The sequence below is a fragment of the Sander vitreus genome, chromosome 22 (genome assembly GCF_031162955.1).
Source record: "Sander vitreus isolate 19-12246 chromosome 22, sanVit1, whole genome shotgun sequence".
NCBI classification, from domain to species: domain Eukaryota; kingdom Metazoa; phylum Chordata; class Actinopteri; order Perciformes; family Percidae; genus Sander; species Sander vitreus.
The window spans coordinates 6,564,072-6,583,484 of NC_135876.1; the positions used below are offsets into that span (position 1 = coordinate 6,564,072).

Below are 19,413 nucleotides of genomic sequence, written 5' to 3' on the forward strand. Positions count from 1 at the left end.
ATATATCCATTTGTTAACGTGTATGAGCGCAGTGAGGAGGGAGTTTCTGAAGGACAATTTACATAGAAACACTTGAGCAGCTCAGAGAGAAGTTCAGGTGTTGGGTAAGCTTTGTGTGTGTTTGTGTGGGTGTGTGTGTGTGTGTGTGTGTGTGTGTGTGTGTGTGTGTGTGTGTGTGTGTGTGTGTGTTATCAGGCGAAGTCCTATTGTGATATTTGAACTATTGACATTTTTTACAACTTACAATCATCCTGCACATTCCTTTTCTCACTTTATGTACAAACACATTATCAGTTGTTAAATGCCTTTACTAGCCACAACCCATGCATAAGCAGACACACACAGACACACACACACACACACACACACACACACACACAATCTCACAAGCTCAAAGACATATACACAGTCACATGTGGCCAATGCTTAACCAACCTAGCCCACACACTCACATGCAGGGATGGGGATGGGGATGAGGGGAGCGGGGAGGGGACAGCACTGTGGTTTCTCAGTGGAAGAACTATAGTAGGTGGCTTTTGCTGTGACCTAGATACAGTATGGCACACTGCATTCCTAATGGGCCATTTTGATCACTGCCACTCTCTGTATCCTCAGCTAGGCTGCTACTGCATGCCTCAAACACAAAAACTCAGCATTCAGCAAACACAGCATCCAAAGTCTGCACAGCTCTTTTAATGATGGCGACCGCAAATGTGGATGTGGAAGTAGTACAGCAGAAAAGTAATCTGAATTTTGGAATAGCTGTACCAAATACCACTAATGTGCAGAAACTCACGGGGACCAGCGACTTTCACTGATAATAGGTTTAGTGATGTATTTACAGGTGCTTTCACTTCGTACAACTTAAACCCAAGCAGGACATGTACTGTAGGTGAGAGTAAAAAGCTTACGATTATTGTCATGACGCCAGATTACCTCATACATTAATCATTTCTTGTCTTTTCTGCTTTAATAAACCTTGCTTCTAACAATGATTTCCCAACTAATTTACATGCTGATGGGTCCGGAGACAGATGTGCTTTGCAACGCTCAAATGCCTGATTTCCAAGACGCTCACCTAAAGGACAGGCGAGGGGAGAAGCGAGGCAGGTTTTCTGTCTCGTAAACGTCAAGACTTGAAATACAGGCATGGACATACACCGGCCCAAGCGGAGCTGCTGATCCGTGATATACATTCCACCCAGCATTCACAGGGGGAGACGGGAGAGGTCTTTCTGTCAATGCCACAATGAATCTCCAGGGCAGCTTGGAAGGAGGAGGCAAGAGGGATGCGGGTGGATATATCGAAAGAAAGAGGGAGGGAGTGACAGTAATTGTGAGTAAAGTGAGGATGAGAGAGAGTAGGAACCCCATGGATTCCCAGGGATAGTGACTGTACATCACAAGCAGGTTGAATAAATAAGCCTGGACCCTCCTCTTCAGTCTACTGTTGTAGTCTAGTATGCATGTTTTCAAATCAATAAGATCATTTGCAGCCTCTACACACCTCCATATTACATTTTATATCGCAGACACAGAGTGGGATATGTGTTATAATGAAAGCCAGTCCTGATTCTTTCAGCAACGGTGTGAAAACAGTGGGGAGAGGTACAGGAGGAGGCAGGATGGGAGTCACCACAAGAACGTCAATTAAGTAAAGATTACATTCACTGTCGTTCATGTCCAATGCCAAAATGTTTTTTACATTCTCACTTTCCACAATATGTGCGTATGGTACATGTGGTGGCATTATGGTATGGTTGAGGTTAAGGAAAGGTCATGGTTATGGCAAATCAACTCTGATTAAGGAATGGTTAACGCTAGGCAACTAAAACCCTTGATTACGTTTGGGGAATGGTTAGCGTCAGGCAACCACTTGGTTTTAGGTTAAGAAAGGATTGTAGTCATTAAAATAATTACAGGTCTGTATAAAGGTCTATTAAATAACACATCCCTTGCTTTCCACCTCTTTTCATTAAGTAAGGGATAATGTAGAGCAAGGCGGTCATTATAGCAAATACAACCCTGACAGGGTGATCAGTCTTGAATTATCCTGCTTATTACACGGCTACTTACCAAATAAATCAATAATTTGACACATAATATTGATTTGAAAATAATTGTATTGATTTAAAAACGATAGTATTGCTTCCGCTAAAGAAAATAGTCTGTTCCGTCTCTATGGTTGGAATCCTGCGTCCATAGCAACCTAAACTCTGTTCACAAGATACTCTCGTGATACAAGAGAGTGTCTCCCCCTCCTTTCCTGGAATCAGACTGGTGTGTGTGCCGACCTTGTTCCAGCGATGAGCTACCCGACAGCCAGCTGTTTGCAGCGAATACATTTCTGCCAAAAGCCACCGTTTCGGGCACTCATTTTATCCCCCCCTTACGGGTTGTGGTAATAGCCGTATATTTTACCGTCAGAATGAGTAGGGCTGTTATGGGGTGCTGCCCTGCTATCGCTAGTAAGGCATGGATACCCGAACCGAGCCCGACGCGTCCCGACGGTACCCAACGGGCCGGGCCGGGTTCGGAGAGATATTTAGAAATTATGGTCAGGTTCGGGTCGGGCTCGGTCACATCAGCGCGATAAGGCATTTGTTGTAAAATGGTGCTGCGGCTCCTTTAAGAGAGCTCAGTGTGTGTGTAAAGTGGGCAGAAGAGAGATAGAGAAAGAGGAAGCAGACGTGTAGATGCGACCGAGCAGAGTTGGTGGAATAAGTTGAAGTTTTGTAACACAGTGTGTGCGGTGTCCGAGATAAACCCCAGACTGAAAGCCAAGTTCATTCATTTGCTCACCAGAAACGGGATTTTAACCTCAACGTTATTCATTTTATAACTTCGGCCCTGGAGGTAACGACTCTCCCCTGGTTTTCCGAAACAAAGCAATCAGGAAAGGTTAACACATTGAACATTTTAAATTAAACAGCTTATTAACGTTCGCTTGTTGCCCCGTGTGCGATGATGCGCTCATCTGTTGACATTTCCGAATACCTTCCTACAGTTGCTTAATAAAAAGTTTCCACACAAACAAATGTACATGTGCATTAGTATGAGAAAAGAATTAGATTTTAACTGTGTCGGGCTCGGACACAAATTTCTTAATGGCTGTCGGGCTCGGGCCGGGTTCGGTCACGGCTCTGTCGGACGCCGGCCGGGCTCGGACAGAAAAATTTGGCCCGATCCGGGCTCTAATCGCTAGCTAGGTGGACAAATTCATCCACTCAGCTGCTGTTTTAATCACTGCGGGTTGCCACAACATTTGTGAGCGAGCGGGCTATCAAGGCTGCTCTCGTGGCTGTTATAATTCACAACAAACTCAACATTTCCGTTGATGGTGAAAAAAAAAAGCTTATATATTCTTTTGGGAATATATTGACATTTCTGTCCTCATTTATCTCTTTTCCTTATTGCAGAGCCGCTGCAGTTGACACACCTGTAAACACAATGTTGCAATGTAACAAATTAACGTTATTGTCCCTACGGCTGCGTATCGATCATAGACTGTACATAAAGATGTAGCGCTAGGCGCTCACCAGCTCTGCTGCCGTTGCCTGTATTGGAGGACAGAAGTTGCTCCACGTTTCCCCACTTTTTGCCACAGCTGATAAATTAACCGAACTTCTTCCAGCGGATTGATAGCTGTCCTCCAGAGTGATCAGAACTGCGTCCATGGCAACGGTGTGTTAGCAATAATTAGCAGAACGCAGAATGCCGTTGAATTCAACCAAGCCATGTAATGAGGACACGCTACTTTCTGTATTGACACTGAACGGTGGCATCCAATGAACGTCCAATATGGATGTACTTCTTATGTAAACTGGGCTGGATATACATATGTATTTAACCAGACCTATGGATCTGCAGCTGGAAATATCAACTGGCCTGTATCTGTTGTTGTGGACTGTTAAGTCCACCATTACACACTCCTCCTCTCTCCCTCAGCCTTGCATCCACCCCCTCCCTAAATCACAGACTCACACATCTTGGTATGGCAGTGAGAGCCCAATTAAGATTACTTGCTGACAAACATAGGGAGGAATGAAATCCCGATCCCAGCCATAAAAAGGAATCTCCATTTCTCTGACACTCTCACCAAAGACAGAAATAAAGATCAGAGTAGAAGAGAGAGAGAGAGATGGAAAAGCGGGAAGAAAAGATAGACAATTTCACTTTACATGCCAAACACATGTCCAGATGCTGACAGAACAAGAGGAATACCGTTACTGCCTTTAATTGGTTGCCTTTGATGGAAATCAGAAGTGTAATTCAACATCGATTGATATTACCTTTGTAATTCAAAAGCAATTTTCAATGTTTTATCTTCCTTGCCTTCACTGTGATTGTTTCTCTCCCACTACCTATCCTCTCACTCACATGTTAAGGTGTGTGCACACATTAGCAGATGGGAACATAGTGGATGGGAAAGGTCATTTTAGCCAAAGGCCTCTATTTCATTACATGCTAAGCCTGGTGGATGGGTGAGCAGACTAGCAATGAGTCGTACTGTAGCTGGCAGCCCACTTCATTTGCATAGCACATAGGGGGAAATAAATAGGTTCCCCCATGTGCATTTCCCACCTCTGTCTCTGTAATATCAAGAATGCTTTGCATCTCTAATTCAACTTATACTTTTTTCCCTCCTCAGACCAAAACATACATTTAATATGGTTTATTATGGGGGGGGCATTAGTGATTCATTTGTACTATTTAGAAAAACAAAATGGGATTGTGCTGGTCTCAGATCTTGGTACGTGTTCTTAACGTTTTCTCATTATTTTCAAATCTGCCTATCCTCTGAGAGTCGACTGGCATTGCAACAGTCTTTCTCTGATTGATCAAAGCGATGCGGGCCAGAGTGAAAAAATAACATCAAAGTGGAATCAAAGTGTCTCAAAGTGTGAAAAACAAATATCAAACGGAGAGGGGGGAAGTTAAGAAACATAGAACATCGAAGTTGATGAAAGGAGAGCCGATGGAGGGAGGGAAAGGAGGAGAGTAAAGTAAGGAAGATAGCTAAAGTGTAAAGAGAAGGGAGAACACATTGGAAGAGAAGAGAAGAGAAGAGAAGAGAAGAGAAGAGAAGAGAAGAGAAGAGAAGAGAAGAGAAAGGGATTCTTGGTTTTCCATTGGTGGGTCTGGGTGTGATTCCACTGGGGTTGGATCATTAGTAGTCACAGGCCTGGTAGAGTATGGAGGGATGCACTGCTACACTTAATTTGAGCTCTTTAATAACACACTTTATGAATTCAGTCATGTTTGCAGCCCTCTGCCTGAGACCCAGCGTGAGAGACATCGGTGTATCTCATTTCAGGCCGACAAGATTTCAGATTCAATTAACTCCATTGTGCAACACCACCTCTCCACACACACACACACACACACACACACACACACACACACACACACACACACACACACACACACACACACACACACACACACACCATGCTTCAAGGTCTATCTCGGAGCACTGCATGATCATTCTAAACCTAATTACTTCAGGGCTGTCTGATGGAGGCCCAGTGCTGCCCAATCACATTTACATTGAGTGGCCAAAAGCAGAGAAAGTGCTGGGCAGGACAGCCAGACCACCCCCCCCAACCCCCCTGCCCCTCCCGCCACACCCCCATGCCTGAAACGGCCATCTCTCATTGCATGGTGGCTAATGTCGCAGAGCATCCTCTCCTCCCCCTCCTTTATCGTATCACTCAGCCTCTCCCTACGTCTAAATGCTTCACCCCGCCAGAAATTGACAGTGACATGCACACTATACACAAAGCTGTGCTTGCCTTAAAGGTGCTGTAGGTAGGATTGCGAGGATCCAGGACTTAGCCAACAAATTTGAACATCAACAACTTCTCAGTCCCTCCCCCCTTTCTGCTAAAGTCCAAAACGGTCTCCTAAGCCCCTCCCCCCACAAGGGAGAATGAATGCGTGTGCATGAGCAGTGACTGACACGCAGTTAGACACCCCCCTGGCCCTGATTGGTCCATCTGAACAGGGAGCGGTGGATTTTTGCAAATCACACTACAGGCTGTAGGTGGTGCCAGAGGAGCTGGATTTATTTTTGAAATGACCTGCTTCATGTAGTTCACCTGGAACATAGGGTCAGTTTCAGCAAATATGACAGAGAGTTAGTTTTATAAGGCTTACCTACTGCACCTTTAACCTGGCGTACAGAAGAGTTTTGTTGTTTTACTGTTTTCTCTCTCCCGTCAATACTGTGTCTGTGGCGCTAATCTTCTCAGTGGGGGACTTTGTTATTTGGCCCCCACTGGGCCTCTTTGGTACATGATTGGCAGAGAGTAATGGGATGTCACACTCAGGACGTTTTTGTGAAGTAATTTGGAGTTCACCCCCCAAAATGACCCTTTTAAAGTCCTGGCATCTTGCACCAGCTAAGAAGACACAGGGGGGAGTTCTTCTAAAAATATGTTTTTCCTAGGAAGTTGAAAAAACTGACCCTTTCTCTGTATACTGCCCTCGGTGACATGGTTTTTCTTTTAGCTGTCTAGGCTTTTGAAGGTGATATTGAGGTATGACTTTGCACTTGGCAGAGCTGCCAAAAGCAGTGAAAGTTCACTACTGAGTTCTCTCTGAAATATTTATCGATCACAGGGGAACTCTGTGGCTCACTTTGCTTTAGCCTGCTCCATAGAGAAGTCAAAGGTCAGGGTCAGCAGCACAGAAGTTCCCTTAGAGCTGACAGGAAGTCACTTTGTTGCTCATGGGCACTTTAAAGGAATGAATCCTTGACCACTTGGAGGCTAGAAAAGTAACTTCCCCAATCACTGACCACCCTGCTGAGCTGATGATTATTCTTGCTTCACAATCCACAGTCCACGCTGTGTTAGATTATTTTCTTTTCATGTAATTATCTTTGGCTGTCTTTCTCATATTCTTCACTTCATTCTCACGTACAAGCTCCGGCTTGATGCTGTGCCCTGCGCTTGCCTTTACTAGCTCAGCACAGATATTATGATAAGTGAGGCAGAGCAAAAGAAGAACAATTAACATTTTCTCTGAGATTACATTCAGCAGATGTCAGGGCCCACATGTGGAGGCAGCTAATTGCTGTCTCCAAATCAACTGTGGCATAATACTACAAGCATATGTGAGCATTTCTGTGTGCTGGGGAAGGTGGAGGGGACGAGGGGAGGGTTATGCAGAGAAAGTGTGTGTTGATCCATCAGACACGCCCTCGGTTATATGTGTGTATAAAAAGCTAGGCTAATGCATGCGTCATGTCGGTGTACTAATGATCAAGCCGGCTTACCCGCCATCAGCTGTTCACACCCACCCGAGCAGAAAGAATCATATCATCATATGAATCATTTGAAGACACGGAGTGGCGCAGGAACACGCTAACTACATACTCTCACGCTACACATAGGGCAATCATGCTTTCGTGGCATGGTATCCATAGGCATACTCACGCATGCATCATTCACACACACACACACACACACACACACACACACACACACACACACACACACGCATGCCAAACCCCAGCATGCTACCACACTGCCTAAGAATAATAAAGATTGAAGGATAGAAAATGGCCCTCCACTCCAGTTTTCAATGCTTTCCTTTCCACTCCACACGCATCTCTCCGTGTAGCCTTGAGTGGGGCTGCATCTGCAGGAGGAGCAGGCAGACAAGGTCCCTGGGGTGATGGAGGGTGGGGGGGTTGATGAGAGGGGCTGCACGGCTGTCACACTGAGCTCCAGTGTTGGCTGATGGCTCGGCGTGAGGCATGCCACTTATCAGATTGGTGGTGAGGGTGGGGAGTGGGGGGTAGGGGTAAGGGTAACTCTGTGTGTGCGGGTGAGAAAGCACCAGGGAGAAAGGGTGAGGGTGATGCCAGAGCCCATTAACACATCTTTTCATCTACAGCATACACACATAACATGCATTGCACACGCACACACATGCAAATTTAAATGAACCTTGAACACACACACACACACACACACACACACACACACACACACAAACACACAAACACACACACACACACACACACACACACACACACATAATGGCCAGAGATCCTCAATCCTCCCTACAGGCAGACAGTAGGCCGATGCCGTGACTGCCGATGTGAAAAGCTCCCTTCTTTTCTCATACTCCCTCTCCCTTTCCTTTTCATCCTCCTTTACCACTCTCCCTTGGTGCCCCAGTTCACTCCAGTGCACACGCTTCCTCTCTTCTTCTACCCTCACCCAATCCACCCCTACCCCCACCTCTCTGGCCCCCATTCCCCATCCTAACCATGCCTTCCATTTTTGCAGCCTTCGCTCGATTGTCTCCTTCATGCTACTGTACTTTTCCTACAATGTGATGCATTCCCCTCGCTCTTGTTGAAAACACATTTACGCACTAATAAAAAAATATTTTGATATAGAAATATAAATGCACACACCTTACAACAATATACAGAAGATGGATGTTCACATACAACAAATACATGTGCAGACACTGCAAAAAATGTCCATCTTAGAGTCTAATTAACCCATTAAAATATGCGTATTCACTTTGTTTCAACAATTGAACACTCAACTCTATAATAAATGACGCTGGATGGGTATTTTATTTCCATGGAGAGACACACACACACACACACACACACATTGACATATCAAGAGATGGGGCTTGATGGAGGAGGTCAGTCAGTCACAGAGCAAATAAACAACACCTCATTAGGCACGTTGAAGGGAATCTTGCAGGCCGGACCATCATTGTCTGCTGGCATGCTAACAGAGCCCTGGGCAAAGCTTCCAACATATAAACAAACCTGATCAGATCAGAAAGTAATGATCACATGTTATCCACTGTAAAGGACATGAATAATCACATACAATTGTTTGGGGGCCAATGCGCCGCCCTCCACTCCTTTATATACCACTGGATGCAGACATGGACGCCATGATACATGCATGCAACAGACATCCGTGAAATAACAATGATGTCAAGCTGCCTAGGGCTGTTTTTTTTTATCCTATGCATGCATGCATGCACATTGCTATCCATTCACACGATTATAAGCTATTCATTACTGGATGGTACAGTATACCAGGCAGTCTGCCAGCCTATAGGCAGGACAGTATGAATCTGCACTGCAGTCTTTGCTTTTGGCTATAAGCAGTTGACTTTCTTTCCATCGCACACTCGCACACTTTAAGTCATTCTTGCACTCACAGTATTTATCTTAGGGTCCCCGCCCCCTTTCTCTCTCCTTATATGAGGCCATCCTCCTTTCCCCTGGCTCTGATGTTAATGCACTCCCAATCAGGCTGTCCATTAAGCAGACATGCACTACAAGTTCATCAGGCCGTCCAAATGCTTGCATGCAAATGAGCTCAAATTACAGTGCACTGCAAACTCCTTGAAATCTCCATAGTGGGAGAACGTAAGTGTAAGGGCCCTGACACACCAACCCGGTGTCTGTTCGGTGTGTTCCGTGCCGTCGTCCGTCCGAGGAGCTGTCGGCCTTTATTTTGGCCGACCTGACATGCTCAGTTGGAGACAGGGCAGTTGGGGATGACCCGGAAATGGCGAGCGGATGAGCCTCTCAAAATCTGACGAAAATCTTTTAAAATGACCTTTGTCGATCTGAAATGAAGACAGATTCAGCAACTGCACGGCCTATTTCTCGCTTAAAATGTTTTCAGAAACACGTTTTGGTGAACTATTTTAGTACAATATGAGATCTTATTCTGAACAAGCCGCCATGACAGAAAAAAGACCCACGTGACGCGTTCGTCCTATCAGCTGCCGGTTTTCATTTTCTGGGAAACAATACAGAGAAGCGCCGCCTGCCGCTATGGAGACGTATTACGTTTCGCGAACGCGCAGATTGTACGCTCAAGTCGGCGTCGCCTCAGTGTGTTTTGAGGCATTTTTTTGGACCTCGGGGACCCGACTGATCAGTCCGACTGTCTTTACTGCAGACAGTCGGCCGTCTGGTTGGTGTGTAACAGCTTTAAGACATGCATGTGTGAGAAAAGCAGGAAAAAGCCAGGGCCTGCCCGTCCATTTTATGCAACTGACAACCACGCAGACAAGCATTACAAAGAATTAACCAAATCAGGATGCCTTTTTGATGTTTTGATGCAATGATGAGACACTAACATGTCAACAAACTTCTGATGTAAAGTATATCCATGATTCACACGCCTGAGAGTGTTGAGTTACTGTCAGCCAAACCCTTTCTTATGCACAGTAAAACTTCTCCATTCTAAAATCAAAACTCTTGCTAGAATCGCTAAAAGTGCGACACGCAACAGATCTTTTACTTACTTTCCCTCTCCTCCCTTTTGACCGCTAGGCATTTCACATCACTCCATTTTGTTCTTTACAGAAAAAAAGTTATTGTATCCAGTGGGACACATTCATTCTCACCTCAGTTCCTTGCCATCTCTAACTTTCTAAACCTGAACAGGGAGAAAAGAGAAAAGGACAGTGTAGGTGTGTGGGTGTGAGAGCTGTCACACTTTTAAGATGAAAATTGTTTGAGGTATCAAGAGTAGGAGTAGCGGAAAGAAGAAAAGACAAAGCTTGAGCGTTGGAGAGACATGCTGGTTCAGAAGGCTGCCTCCTTGCATTCAGGAGGCACAGGGCCTGGCGTTAAGTGCATAAAGCAGGGGGGAGTGTGAGCGAGGCCTGCCGCGTGCCAACTCTTAAGTGGCGGTGGCACTCAAAGATAATGAAGAACGATGATGAGGCCGAGGAGGGCATGCCGAGGGCCCACGTGCGCAGCCAAAAATCACCCAGCAGCCACCTATCAGGCTGAGCATACAGCCACTCAAAAAAGGTTTGCCAATGGCACTGATTGTATGTCATAGAGTGTGGCTCAAATTTTCACTTTCATTTACTAATGCAGCACACTTCTCTGTGTGTACTCCTGTGTACACGTGTGTGTCTCCACACATGTGCTCATGCCCCGTGCACGACAGAATGTCAGCCTCTATGAGATATTATGCGTTTACACCACAGGATGCAAAGACAAAAAAACTAAACTCACAAGAGTCAAAATAATGGGCGATAAGCAAGTTCCCCGCATTCCTCAATCGTGACCTCGAAACACACATGTCGTCTTTATTGTTCATTACCGAGCCGTGCGCTGCGATACGCTAACTAATCCCATTAAACTAATCCACATGAAAACAACTTACGGCATGATAACGGACATGCACCGCCTCCACCGTTAATTTATGCCATATTCAAATGTGCATGGAATTGAAATAATTAATGTGATTCGCCCACTAATTTCCTTGTGGCAGAGATACTGGATGGATACGCACAGGATGTTTATTTCCATCCACAGTCTCTTTGCACATTTCTCCTACTATTGTCTATGTACACAGTGTATGGTCCAAAGTCACAATCGGGGTAAAGAATTTGAAAATGTTTTTGCCCATTTGCCCTACAAAGCAGTAATTTTTTCCCCCTCCAAACTCTAAATCTTTTGCTTTTTGTTAAATAAAAAATAATATCTTAAGGATGTTGAGAGCGGAGTTATGCCACCTCTTATGATCTCTCAAGGTAGTCTGCCTCTGAAATCTTGCAACGGCATGATGAGACAGCCATTGAGAATACCAGCCACAGGCAACAATTCCAACCCGCAGTCGATTGTATCATCTTCAAAGGTCTTTTTTCCCCAGAACCAAATCAGAGCTCCCACATTAGCACCCGTATGGGCCCTGAACATTGTCGGCTGGTTAACAAATGTGGAGCGTGTTTGGATAGGAGAGGCTCACACACAGGATTATGAATAAAACATGTTGCCCTTATTAAAAATAATCTGGCTCAAAAGTGCCAGAGGCCCTCGAGGTCGATAACTCCCCCTCCCCTCCCCTCCATCCACTCCCTCCATCTAACAGGGTTCAAGGAGAGGGGTCCCTGATTAGCACTGGCAACATCCATAGAATGCATTCTGAATGATCCAGTGGTGAACATGTTGAGTGGAATTAAATAAAGCAGATAGCGTTTGCCGCTTGGGGCAACACAGGAGAGTTTTAGCTGAGCACCATCTTATTCCTACCTGAACATCTCGCCCAGGCCCTTCAGCACGCCTTTCTTGGCTTTGTTCTTGTCCTTGTCTTTCTCCTTCTCTTTATCACTTTCAGGTTTCTTCTTTTCCTTCCCCCCAACCTTGTCCCGATCTTTCTGCCTGTCATCTTTGGAGAGGTTGCCGTTCAGCCCAGGTCCCACAATGAGGTCGCCGCTGGTGGACATCGACTCACGACCCGATCTGGAACTTCCCTCTGTGTCCTCGTCCACTGAAGTGAGGAGATAAGGGGGAAGGAGAAGGTGGTAAATATAGATATTGAGAGGGAAAGGGAGCGGAACACTCACACAAACACAGTGATAGAAATAACAAATAAAATGTAAGTCAATAAAGGCAGACACTAAACTTGAACTTCCACTTGACTCCCTGTGGATCACAGAAGCTGCTTTTGAAATCATCACACAACAACACCACTTTTTTTTTTTTATCAGTAACAAAACATCACTTCTTTTATTAGATGAACCATTCAAATAAAAGCTGTGTCCCACAAGGTATGGCAGCTTTGAACAAAACACACTGAATTCATGTGCCTCATTACGGCAGAATATATTGACATTGTACACCTTTTGTGAATAGTAATACATTTAACATGTTTTCACAGCTGACAGTCCAAAGTTATTTCAGATGTGTACATTTCACACAGCTCACAATATAACAGTATTGTTTCCTTTTTCTGTTGCATTTAATATTAGAAATGATGTGACAAAAAAGTGGAAGCTGTAATGATAGTCATATGAATCTGGTTTCTTAATTTGCGTCTCAACTAATTTCAACCCAGACATCAAATTGAAACCAAACTCCTTAGGTGATATAGGGTTGATTAAACTCAAAGTTTCCATCACATCTAATCAGAACTGATGTGCAAAATGTAATTAATCTGTCAGTAATTATACATTTAAATAATCTTGAAAATGGCTCCCAGGGATCTTAATTGCAAATGTGGTGCACGTCGCAGTCGGCATAGCTCCTGTCAATGCTGTATCTCTGGCTGTGAAGCGTGAGGTAGATGTCCTTCAGATTACAGCTTATTACATCTTGCTTGTCGTTGTCTATGTTCTGCCTTTGATGGACGATAGGAAAGCGCTTATCGTGAGGAAAGACGAGGGAGGGACCATGATAGATTTTAGGTATACGGGATGAGACAGCCGCTGGATTCACATTTCAAGGAACAGTGGGGTTTGTTTTCTCTATCAGCTATTTCTTTTAGCTGCCATCTCGGAGGAAATGACTGAAATGGAATCTCAACATGGGACACTGTACGGCAGGAATAAAGAGCGACCCAGCAACTTAAACCTGGTCAATTATGCAATTAATTGAAGCACGCAGCCCCTTCCATCCCTTTCTCCACCTTCACAAATTTGCAAGCAGGTTCAGGATATCAGTTTTATCACTCAATCTGCTGCCTGCTTATCATTCACTTAAGAGCAATGGCAGCAAAGAGCAGCTGTGAGCTGTATCTGGCTATTTAAATTACTGAGATTAGCAGTGCTAATGTCGCTAAAGCTTAATGATGCCAAGCTGCAGATAACATACTAAACATTGTAATCCAGACCGTCCCAGAGGGCAGCGGCCATGTGTGATTGTAAGTGTGGACGACTATTGGTGCTTTCACAAAACATTTACACAATGAGAGTTTTGATAAATAATCATCAGTAATGTGGATATAATGACTAAGTGGTTAAAAGCAAATAATAGAACAGCTACAACGGTCTGGTAAGTTCAGAAAATGACATCACTTTACTGTAATGCAGCCTTTAAAACCAGGAAAAGACAACACTTATGTCATATCACGATATTAGGATATCCAAAATCTAAGACGATATCTAGTCTCATAAATCGATGTCGATATAATATCGATATACTGCCCAGCTCTATGTGTGTGCATTTGTTTGCAGCCGGGTTCTTTACATGAAGTCATACAAAGGCCTCATATTGAGTTATAGAGGAGTTCGAACAAAAAGGTATACGCAATTTACATGCAATTTTGTCATTAATTTTAGTCTTTCAAATAAAGACAGAGAGGAAACGAAGCTATCTCCGATCAAAAAACAGACAAAAGACTTTAACACCGGACATCAAAAGGTGAGGCCGTCCATGGCAATTTCATGGAACAGAAAAAAGAAAAAGAAAAAGACTTGGCTGACGAAATGACAGCAGCACCATTGATGAAAGTGTCAGGACACTGAAAGATAATTTGCAGAGACAGACAACCACAGGAAACATGTTGTCACTTTAGTGAAACTCTACCATTAAACTTTCCTGATTTAATAATCAAGGACTTTTAAGCGGGCCTGTCAGTGAAGGTTATGACAGACAAGGAAAATTGCCAGTCTTATTCAACACATAAAAGAAGGGATTTTTGCTCAGCGGAGCAGATTTTTCTTTTTCCTTTTTTATTTCCACAAACGTTGCAACACGAAGTAGCACAAGGGGAAGTGCATTTTGCCCAGCAGGATATCTTGTGGGGACACATTTTCTTTAGGTGATGCGGCATTCTTATTTTATGTAAATAAAAGTCTGGGAGCAGAGGAAGCAGCAGCTTATCTGTCAACTTTGACTATTAACCTCAGTGACGAGCACGGACTGGCTGCTTTTATCTAAATTGAAAAACAGAGTTATTTGAATATCATGGGGGAGAATGCACTATACCACGGCAGGGGAAATCGGTTGCTTTCCCCATTTTTCTTTGCCGAGATAAGACTGTATTTAGTGGCTTGCCGACAGAGCTTATGAGAACAAAGCGTTTCAGGCAAATAATTCCCTCTTTTTCAAATGTCGCCCAGCTCTTTTAATGGAATCCTTTAATGGTGAATGGAAATTTATATGTGGTGATTACTCTTGTGGTGTTACAGTGTTATTACCTGTCACAAAAAAACATAAGAAGGTTGTCTCTCTATCCCCAACGCATGTCTTTTTGTCATCAAACACCAAGTAGGGATGGTATATTCACTCAAACGGAAGGTGGCATGTCTTTCCTTTCTAATGCTGTCTTCATAGTTTAGAACAAAGTGAGGTTATTCTGGTTTCAATCCCAGTCAGGTACGCAGGAACAAATGTGAGGAATCCTGGCAAAGTTGTGCAGTGTTATGTGCCAAAACTAACTGGCACATACTGAAGCAGAGACATGTATTTCATTTATAATCATTGTAAATGAAATTACGTGATATTAAGATATTGCGTGTAAAATGGTTACAATGCTAGTCTGACTTATGTGTGTAAACAGCAGATTTTTTTTTCCTTGTGTGCACTCTGTTTAAAAACATGGCAATGCACTTTAAGAGTATGTACGCTCCTGGGAAAACATGCTCCAACAGTCTCTGCCAATTCCACTCAACATGAACTATGTGAATATTAATGAGTGTGTAACCTAGACGCTTATTGCAGAGGTGCTTTATGACACACACATTTCTTCAGCAAAAGGGGATCCCTAACCTAGTTAAGTTGGGAGTGAATCCTGCCATTCTGAAAAAGCTCTGGGGAAGCATTATTGAGTTGGCCTACATTTCACTGACTGAATATTTTTTTGCAATGATCTACTAATATCTCTGCTATTGTACAGTATATAATGACACACATTATTCTGGATCACTACTATGAAAAACAAAAACTCTGCATGAATCACTTATGTCTGAACACTCACATGTCTCCATGCTGTTCTCTTCTTCTGCTGTTGTGACACCAGGTTTCTCATATGATTTGTCAATTGCAGCTCGGAAACTCTCGTTGCAGCCGCGACCCCTGGCGATCCGCGAGCGCTGCCTGTTAACGTTGATCTCACCGTTCAGCGACGCCTCTGCAACAGCCGTCTGGAGGCTTTCAAGGGAGCTGGACTTTTTCAGGCCCAGCGAGGGTCCGACCTCTGCAGAACCTATGGAAAGAGGAAATAGCGTCACTGAGGCCAGCAGACTAACAGCGTGTGACTCTAACTCATCCACAAAGGCGACCTAAAACCATTATCTCTGAGCTCATTATGTGTCAATGAATCATTCACGTGTTGCTAGTTTCATTTGGGATGATGGTATGTGGCATACTTGGCAAGCAGAGAGAAGGTGCGAGTCTGGCAATTAACATGAAAAACAAATGATGCCATTGCCTGGCCAATGAAGTGTGTGAAATGAGAACAGAGTATTATATCTTTACTGAGACATTTTCCTTGATTAGTTGAGTTGAGAATTATAATTCAACCTTTGTCCTTGTGCCTGCACAGTTAAATTACATGGCTGAAAGATAATACATATAAATGGGCCAATATCAAAGATAGCAATGCACAACAGCACCAGAGCGATCATAGTTTAACCTAAAACCATTCCGTAGGTGGCCCTCTCACTGCTCTCAGTTTCTCAGAGAGGCTGAGTAAAAGAGAAGGTGATGGCATTTAGACTAAGCAAATCTAAGTCCATTCATTTCCAACACCATCCTCTTGTATGCACTAGCCCAAACAACATCTCACAGCTGCGATCTTTTGTAGAATTTGCAGATGTTACATAGCAGATAATAGCACATCATGAAGGCAGAACAAGGCTCTTTTACTTATGTTGATTAGCCTGGTGGGAGAAAACCACCAAAACATGAGTTGACACAGACACAGCCTGCAGAACAAAGCTAGAACACATGGAAACTTTCCAATAGATTAACATATTTACTGCACATAGCAGCACAATACACATTTTAGAATGAGCATGACAGAAAATATCTTCATAACACAGGACCAGTGACATCCACCTTACTGAAGAATTATACAAAGTAAATACAATTAACATTTATATTGTACACAACACAAATCAAGGGCTCTTATGGCTTGAGATATGTTTGCAAAGTAGCTAATTGGAGGAGCTCATATAGTATACAGTTGTGTTCAGAATAATATCAGTGTGTTTAAAAAAAGTGAATAATGCTCAAAATCCTTTGAATATGGCATAAAGAATAGCTTTTAATTCCATAATATCAATGCATTGGGAACACTGCACATTCAATTCCAAATCAAAACATGACCAAAATTGATCAAGTTTGTGTTATACCTTCAGAAAGTGAAGAAAAAGGAATATCAGGCAGTGTTTGCATTTGTCTTTACAAACTCAAACATTTACTGTATCAACTGAAAAATGTCTCAAGGGTTTGCTTTACTTTGAATCACTGCACTAATATTTAGGTGCATAACCATTATTTCTGAGAACTGCTTCACATCTGTGTTGCATGGAGTCGACCAACTTCTGGCACCTGGCAACAGGTATTCCAGCCCAGGACGATTGAACTACATTCCACAATTCCTCTGCATTACTGGGTTTTGCCTCAGAAACAGCATTTTTGATGTCACCCCACACGTTTTCTATGGGATTGAGGTCTGGGGATTGGGCTGGCCACTCCATAACATCAATCTTATTCATCTGGAACCAAGACTTTGCTTGCTTACTGGTGTGTTTTGGGTCATTGTCTCGTTGAAAGACCCATTTCAAAGGCATTTCCTCTTCAGCATAAGGCAACATGACCTCTTCAAGTATTTTGATGTATTGAAACTGATCCATGTTGCTGATCCATGGGTCGTCGGACAAACTGTCTGCGCCCCCAAGACCCAAAAAGAAAAATTTTGCTCTCATCAGTCCACACAATGTTGCCCCATTTCTCCTTTGGCCAGTCAATGTGTCCTTTGGCAAATTTCAACCTATTCAGTACATGTCTTTTTTTCAGCAATGGGACTTTGCGAGGGCTTCTAGCTGATAGCTTTGCTTCACATAGCCTTCTTCTGATCGTAACAGTACTGACAGGTGACTTTAAGTCTTCTTTGATTTTCCTGGAGCTGATCATTGGTTGAGCCTTTGCCATTTTGGCTATTCTTCGATCCATTCGAATGGTAGTTGACCGTTTTTTCCCACGTCGTTCAGGCTCTGGATGCCATTTCAAGGCATTTGAAATCATTTTGGCTGAGCAGCCTATAATTTTCTGCACTTCTTTATATGTTTTCCCCTCTCCAATCAACTTTTTAATCAAAGTCTGCTGTTCCTCAGAGCAATGTCTGGAACGACCCATTTTGCTGAGTATTTCAGTGTGAAATGCACTATAACCAGCATGCACAAGATTTGCTTCCTTCCTTCCTTAAATATGGGCCATAATTGACACCTGTTTCTTCACAGAATCAATCACCTCACTAATTGAACACAACACTGCTATTATTTTGAACATGCCCCTTTCAATTACACAGAATGAGCAGCATGCATGTCATGACTGTTGGGTCTGTTGGTTTTCTATGACTCTACAACACTTACTAGTAAATCATTTGCCATGTAGAAATATCACTTCTACCAAAAAATTAGATTTATGAGGTTAGTGATGTTGGACCGCTATTATTTTGAACACAACTGTATATCCTATTTGTAAACAAAGTATCTCCTCAAAAGGACTCACATGGTGCTGATGGATAAGCTGGTAGACCAGCTGTGTGGAAAGCAAAGTGAATGTTGAACAGTCAACCTTTTCAACACTGTTAACCAGGCCCCGGACAGCTGTAATTATTTTTCCAATGCTTGCCAGGGGTTTGTTTAGGGTATGTAAGTGGAGCGCGACTCAGGTATTGGTATTTCATTTTGTCATGGAGCATCCGTCAGTTCCCCGGAGCTCTTACCTTACCCTCCAGTTGGTAAACAAGCAGCTTGGTTGATTTTCTGTCCCCTTTATTCTGCCTCCATTCAGCGCACAGCAAGGTGCTCTCACACGTAACAAGTTGGATTTCTGAATATGTGCAAGTGAAGCCTTGTTAAATGTAAACATCTGTGGAGGAAACTATCAGTAATAATGGATACACTGTTGATTCAATTACTTTAGCAGCCTCACTGACTCTCAGAGGGCATCGCACATGTTGATGGAGTCTGGACAGAGCAGCATTGTATCATTATGTCTCCCTGGAGACCATATAGACCCTCCACATGTACAGTGGTGTGAAAAAGTGTTTGCCCCCTTCCTCATTTCCTGTTCCTTTGCATGTTTGTCACACTTAAGTGTTTCGAACATCAAACCAATTTAAACAAAAGTCAAGGACAACACAAGTAAACACAAAATGCAATTTGTAAATGAAGGTGTTTATTATTAAAGGTGAAAAAAAATCCAAACCATCATGGCCCTGTGTGAAAAAAGTGATTGCCCCCCTAAACCTAATAACTGGTTGGGCCACCCTTAGCAGCAACAACTGCAACCAAGCGTTTGCGATAACGTGCAATGAGGCTTTTACAGCGTCCTGGAGGAATTTTGGCCCACTCATCTTTGCAGAATTGTCCTAATTCAGTTACATTAGAGGGTTTTCGAGCATGAACGGCCTTTTTTAAGGTCATACCACAACATCT

At 43.4% G+C, this 19,413-nt stretch overlaps 1 protein-coding gene across 13 annotated transcripts in view; it reads right to left on the bottom strand.

Annotated features, from left to right (window-relative positions):
- The window catches only part of LOC144537414 (partitioning defective 3 homolog), a 382,981-nt gene that overhangs the window by 98,548 nt on the left and 265,020 nt on the right, over positions 1-19,413 (bottom strand). For all 13 annotated transcript variants that reach the window (XM_078281137.1, XM_078281139.1, XM_078281130.1 and 10 more), the window contains 2 exons: positions 15,723-15,950; positions 12,056-12,293 (listed from right to left, as the gene is read on the bottom strand). In XM_078281137.1, the coding sequence (XP_078137263.1) occupies positions 12,056-12,293; positions 15,723-15,950 (466 nt within the window). The remainder of the gene's footprint in view (positions 1-12,055; positions 12,294-15,722; positions 15,951-19,413) is intronic.